Raw genomic sequence first — 6,375 nt, forward strand, 5'->3', positions numbered from 1 at the left:
GTGGTTAACTCTTAACTTTTATAAAGAATATCTCTTTGGATTTGAGACTTTAGTCTTTGCAACTTTACAGATTTTTTTGCAACTTTACAACTTTACTTTATGCACCAAGAGCTTGTAACATTCCAAAGAGAAAGGAAAACTTGAAATCGCATCATATGACCCCTTTAAAATGATCATTTATCAATTATCAGGATCATTCTAATTTGCTGCTTAAAAACACAGAACACAGCACAGAATTTAGTAGGGATGCTAGGGACTTGTCTCTACCAGTATCTAGTTACTCCTTAAGCGACCGTAGCAATCATTTTAAAATAATTAATAATTAAATATATGAATATGTAACTATTGTTGTTGTAATTTTGGCCACATCTGAGTCATACTGACATTATCTGAGAAGTTAAAGTATATACTAGAAAAACTGCATTCTTTCAAGGATGTGCGTTAATGCATGGACCGGGAACATAACGTGTAAAAAAATATATATTTTGCAGTAGACAAATAATAAAAAAGCAAGTGCAATTTATTTCAAAGAAAATTCAGACTTAAATGATAAATCCGATTATGCACCGAGTTCCACAAACCTGGCTGTTGATGTTGTTATTTTCTCCAAACACCAGCCAGCCTCCAACACAGGCAGCGAGAAACGAGTGCGACTGCAGTGGTCTTCCCTGCAAGCGCTGCTGGAGAGCCTGCAGGCCTTTATAGGTGAACACAAAGCAGGCTAGATTCCTGGAGTGAGTGTATGTGGCCTGAGCGATCGCCCTCAACTTCTCTCTCAGACTGATGATCATGCACAGAGATAAAGCAATGGTTAGATTTGAATGATTATTGCCCGGTTTCACAGACGAGGCTTAAGCCTAGTCCCAGACCAAAATGCACGTTTGAGCCGTCTCAGCTGAAAGTAACTTGCACTGGAATATCTTAAAATATGCCAGTGCTATTGATTTGTATAGTTTTTTTTTTTGTGCATTGTTTTTTCTAAGGCACATTTATTAAAAAAAAACAAAAAAACAACTTAAATGTCCTAATTTCACTATGGCTTAATGCTGGCTTAATCTAAGCCCTGTCTGTTGCAAGTCATGCTGTATATATGATTATTTTTCACACACAGCATGGGTACATTGAAAATACAATGCAAAAAAGCAGCTAGTCATCACAGACATTTGGACCCCACTGTAAATGTATACACATAAACAAGACAGTGTAATATTAAAGAATCGTGTAAATCATCTCATTTTCTCCCACATTATACTAGCCACACATCAACAAGTAAAAGCAGCAATATAACCATTTTGACATTAAGTGGCATGTAGTTATCTGAGAGGTCAAAGTTCACTTCACCTGCCACTTCTGAACAGAAACGTCATCACTAGGGCGTGAGGGGCACGAATTTTAGCCCCATATCTGGAAAAGAAAAGAAAAAAAGTACGCAAAATGAGACTTTCTTCATGTGAACAACATATAATTACAGATTTTCAGTTAGTCGAATTTCTAAAACTAGCAATATGCAAACCTATTACTTTAAGTTTAATGATCATAACGCTCAAAACACTCAAAATCTATATCATTTCAATACGCAAAATGCAGTGTAATTAAAAGTGCTGCATGTCCAAAAGTAAACAACATTAGAATTACAACTGTGTAAATGCATGTGTTACCAAACACGAATAAAAACGCTGTTTAAAGGTCATTCAGACTCACACAGCTCCATTCCTGAAGCCTTTGACGACTGCCAGAGCAGATTTATATTTGTGTTGTTGCAGGAGATTGTTGACTGTGTATAATAGAGTTTTAAAGAGATCTGAAGCTGCCATGACTCTCCTTCAGGACGGACGCCTCACACTGTAACACACGCGGAAATATTCCTGCTTATAACAGTTCCGCTTAAAATGTCCGGAACGACAACACCTATATGAAACATAATAACTTTTTTTTTCTTTTTTTTTAATCTGTGTCCAGGTAGGATTATTAAAGTCTTAATAAATAAAATCTGAGAAGGAGTTTATGAGGTTTTTGCGTTGGTCAGAGAGTGTCATTACTGATGTTCAGCACGAGAGGGCGCTGCTGCGCCGCTTATGTTTGTTTCCTCACACACTCAACTTAAACTTCATATTTCACCGCTTTTAACTTTAGGTCTATGTTTTTAAGCTGACAGAAATATTTAATTGACCATTTTTTATGTTTGACGTGAATTGTGAAACGAAAGCATCATTTAACTATCTGCTTTTTGAACTTAAACCAGTTAAAGTATTTTTTGTTAGCTGTTTGAATAAGTTTGAATCTATCTATCTATCTATCTATCTATCTATCTATCTATCTGTCTGTATATCTGTCTGTCTGTCTGTCTGTCTGTCTGTCTATCATCTATCTATCTATCTATCTATCTATCTATCTATCTATCTATCTATCTATCTACAGTGTTGGGGGTAACGCATTACCAGTAACGTGAGTAATCTAGTCAGATTACTTTTCCAAGTAACTAGTAAAGTAACGCATTACTTTTTAATTGACAAGAAAATATCTGAGTTACTTTTTCAAATAAGTAACGCCAGTTCCTTTGTTTTCCCATGTATTGACTGCAGCTCTGCTGTCCTCATGTTGAGAGAAGTCAGGAGTGAGTGCAGAGGCGCTGTGTGAACAAGGTGTTACTGTAGATCTAGACTAAATCAAGTAACTAAGTAACGCATTACTTTTTAATTGACAAGAAAATATCTGAGTTACTTTTTCAAATAAGTAACGCCAGTTCCTTTGTTTTCCCATGTATTGACTGCAGCTCTGCTGTCCTCATGTTGAGAGAAGTCAGGAGTGAGTGCAGAGGCGCTGTGTGAACAAGGTGTTACTGTAGATCTAGACTAAATGTGAACATGCATTCGCTCATCTCACTTGCACAAAAACAGATTCAGTATTCCTCAATTTCTTTCGTCCTATTCTTCATGCGACCCAGAATGGCAGCACAGCTGAAAGGTTTCTTTGAGCTTTTTGAATTTACATTTCCTTCAGCCTGAGGCTTATTCTCATTTCACTTTTGGTGTGAAAGGGCTTTTACATTTGCTGAAAATAGAACTGTTTTATATTAAAAACAAACAAGTAAGCCCGGACCAGATGAGAAAAAGTAATGCAAAAGTAACGTAACGTAACGCATTACTTTCCATAAAAAGTAGCCTACTTAAGCAAAACACAATTAGTTACTTTTTTTGGGAGAGTAGCGTAATATTGTAATGCATTACCAGAGCTGGAAAGTAACAGATTACATGTAATCTGGATTACGTAATCAGATTCCAAAATTAAGTACTCGTAATTAAAATACTCGTAATCAGACTACAGTTAGCCTACTTTATTGATTACATGATTACATATTATTCACATATTATACATATTATTCTCCCTAATTCCTCTTTTTCATCTTTTTACCCCCTGAGATTTTAAAATATTGTAATTATTAGGCCCAAGTATCACATTTGCATGTTCTCGGCTCTCTGACGCTGCTCAGTGGTCACATGCAGGTAAACAAATAAAATATTTCACTTTTTTAGTTAAATGTTTTATTTTGATTGATGCTATTTTAAAAGATTTTATTTTTATTTTTACATTTTTATGATTTAATTCATTATTAGCTTTTCATTAAACTCATAAACCCCTTTAATGTAATGTTTAATGCTTTATATGTTGTTGATAACAACGCATGGAATATATTTTCTTACTCTTTGAATTTTTATTTCAATATGGTATAAGATTATCCTATTTAAATTAATGTGATAAACGAGTTAGGTCAAAAGTTATATAAAAGTAGTCCGATTATATTACCTAAAATGTGTAATGTAACGGATTACGTTACAAACTACAATTGTTGTCATGTAATTTGGAATCAGTAACGGATTACAATTAGTAAGTAATCTACCCAGCTCTGTGCGTTACTTTTAAAAGTATCATCTCTGAGTGTGTTTTTTTATTTTTTATTTGTTTTGTTTTTTTTGGTTTGCCAACCGCCAATCAAATTTAAAGAAGAAGAAGAAGAAGAAGAAGAAGAAGTGTGTGTTTTATTTATTTTTTTGTTTTTTTGGATTGCGAGCCGCCAATAAAAAACGAAGAAGAAAAAGTGTGTGTTTTTTTCAGCAGCGTTCTCAGTGCGATGGGAGTCCTGTGAGGATGGACACACGGCAAATCCTGCGACTCTTGATCGTTTTATCAGGATTGAACGGAGCGTGTGATGGTAAGTATGAGGGGTTTGTTTATTTCAGCAGTGTTTTGTTTACAGCCGGGTGTCGGTTCGGTTCGTTTAATGTGTTTTAGTCGCTGAACGTTAGGCGTTTTTAATACAACAACAACATGGCGCTGGGATTTAACGACTAGCCCCATAAACTCTCTGCCTTTTCGCTGACTTTCTCTCAGTCTCTGTCTGAAACATTAATGTATGGTGTGCTTGAAGTTATATTTTATATACGTGCTGTTTAAATAACCGTAATAAAGCAGGATGACCGTGTTTATGATAGAAACTCAAAGGTGAAGGGCTAGCATGCTAACAGGCTAACTTAGTTTAATATGAGGCTGTAAATTCGGTTAAAAGCTTCAGAACAACTAAAATCAGCTCGTGTGATCAAATGCCCTGCGTTTAACCTTTTCTAAGTCTGATTATGGTTTAAAAGTTCATACATTGTGAATTGTCACATTTGACATTCATTTGGGTTTAATTCTCTTTAAAAGCTGCTTTCATTGAGCTGTTGCACATTTGCTGTATGCTTCTCCTTGTTTTTGTGTACGTTTATAATTTTGTGTTTATTTGTTTTTGTATCTAGGAAGTAATTTGAGAGACTTTATATTTTACATGAGCACGGTATCAATTACAGTAAACAAATGCAGATACAGTAAACAGAAAATGGGTTTATTTGGATCCTGGCAGACTGTTTTATTTAAACTTATTTATTTGAGTCTGAATATGATTTTTAACAGTCAGAAGAGCCTATATAAACACATCTATATTGGCTGACCTGCATATTAACACAGGTGTAAGTTCCTCCAAATGTTTACTGTTATTTTTGTCATTAATATTAGGTTTACGCGTTGTATTTAGCTAAGCAGTAGAGAGGAGCTCTCAGTTCACTATAAGTACAGTGGAAAATCAAGTAAATGGATGCTCTCAGTATGAAATAACATGTTAATGTCAGGACAGAAGGAAGGTGTGTGGTCTGCAGATCGAAGTATAGGTCTGCAGCTTTCCTTTGAGTGATGATATGGTTTTGAGTAACGATAACCTCTGAGCGCAGGTTATGATAATGGTTGGGTGTTGTGTGGGTTAAATCTCAGTTCTTTGTGAAGAAGGGACAAAATAAGGATATGACCGAAGAGTGACCCCATTTCTCTTATACGTGTCTGTCTGGCTCTTTCTCTCCGCATCATATAGAAATACAGCATGTTTTTGTTCGTGTTTGGTTTGATATGGGGTAACTCATAGCCAAGGGGTTTTCTTTATTCCTGTGAAGGTTTCTTCTTAACCCGCTGTAAAAAGGCCCTTAATGTTTTCTGCATATTAAAGACTTGACAGGCTTGGACATGCACACTAGTTTAAGAGCTCTGCGTTTCCCCTCAAGGTTCAATAAAGTGCATCTATCTGTCTGTTGATTAATATGCCCGGCTAGGGAAGAATAAGTTAATTGTGTTCTCTAATTATCTTTAAAAGCATAATACTATAAATTTATGTAAAATGCTTTAAAATGTATGATAATAATGCTGATACTTGGCAGACGAAAGTATAGCGCTGAGCTTGTGTGATACAGCTAATATCTTCATTCAGCCTTTTGATGATATTCAGTGTTTTGGTTTATACTAGTGCTGGGCGGTTTGACCAAAAATCTGTCACCATTTTTTTTTTTTTTTTTTTTTAGGATTTTTTTAGGTTTAATGGTTTATCATGTTTTTTTCCCTTATGGGCATTTATATGAATCGGAATGCATGAAACGGTTGCAGAACCACTGCATTTTAATCACGATCCAAACAAACATGCTACGTATAGGATGAACCGTTTTTGATGTAATTTTGATTAGTATCATTTCAGAATTTAAAGCAAAAATAGAATAGTGTGACTTAGGGCTGCACGATTAATCGAATGCGATTGTCATGCGCATTTTGTTAAAAAAGCCGGTTCTGTAATCAGCAGGAAATCATCATCACGTGCTTTCAGATGGAGCAGCATTTACTACACATAGCCGTAAGTTCACTGACAAGTTACGCAAAAAAATCGATTCTGAAATCGTTCGCGATAATGACAGCTGTTTGCGTAGCTTCTCAGTGAACTACGGCTCTGTGAAGTAAATGCTGCTCCATCTGAAAGCATGTGAAAATACCACATTTAATAACATATTTTTACTCCAAACTCACTTC

At 35.4% G+C, this 6,375-nt stretch overlaps 2 protein-coding genes across 2 annotated transcripts in view; one reads left to right on the forward strand and one right to left on the reverse strand.

The window, feature by feature from the left end:
• Positions 1 to 6,375, reverse strand: part of pxmp4 (peroxisomal membrane protein 4) — an 8,318-nt gene that overhangs the window by 910 nt on the left and 1,033 nt on the right. Inside the window, exons 2-5 of the mRNA XM_016512835.1 lie at positions 4,946 to 4,957; positions 1,702 to 1,836; positions 1,342 to 1,404; positions 582 to 780 (exon numbers count right to left, since the gene is read on the reverse strand). Coding sequence (XP_016368321.1) covers positions 582 to 780; positions 1,342 to 1,404; positions 1,702 to 1,814 — 375 coding nt within the window. The 5' untranslated portion in view covers positions 1,815 to 1,836; positions 4,946 to 4,957. The remainder of the gene's footprint in view (positions 1 to 581; positions 781 to 1,341; positions 1,405 to 1,701; positions 1,837 to 4,945; positions 4,958 to 6,375) is intronic.
• Positions 4,109 to 6,375, forward strand: part of acvr1bb (activin A receptor type 1Bb) — an 18,286-nt gene continuing 16,019 nt past the window's right edge. Inside the window, exon 1 of the mRNA XM_016512831.1 lies at positions 4,109 to 4,210. Within this exon, the coding sequence (XP_016368317.1) occupies positions 4,147 to 4,210 (64 nt within the window). The 5' untranslated portion in view covers positions 4,109 to 4,146. The remainder of the gene's footprint in view (positions 4,211 to 6,375) is intronic.

The sequence above is a fragment of the Sinocyclocheilus rhinocerous genome, unplaced genomic scaffold (assembly GCF_001515625.1).
Source record: "Sinocyclocheilus rhinocerous isolate Xijiao unplaced genomic scaffold, SAMN03320098_v1.1 scaffold566, whole genome shotgun sequence".
Lineage (NCBI taxonomy): Eukaryota > Metazoa > Chordata > Actinopteri > Cypriniformes > Cyprinidae > Sinocyclocheilus > Sinocyclocheilus rhinocerous.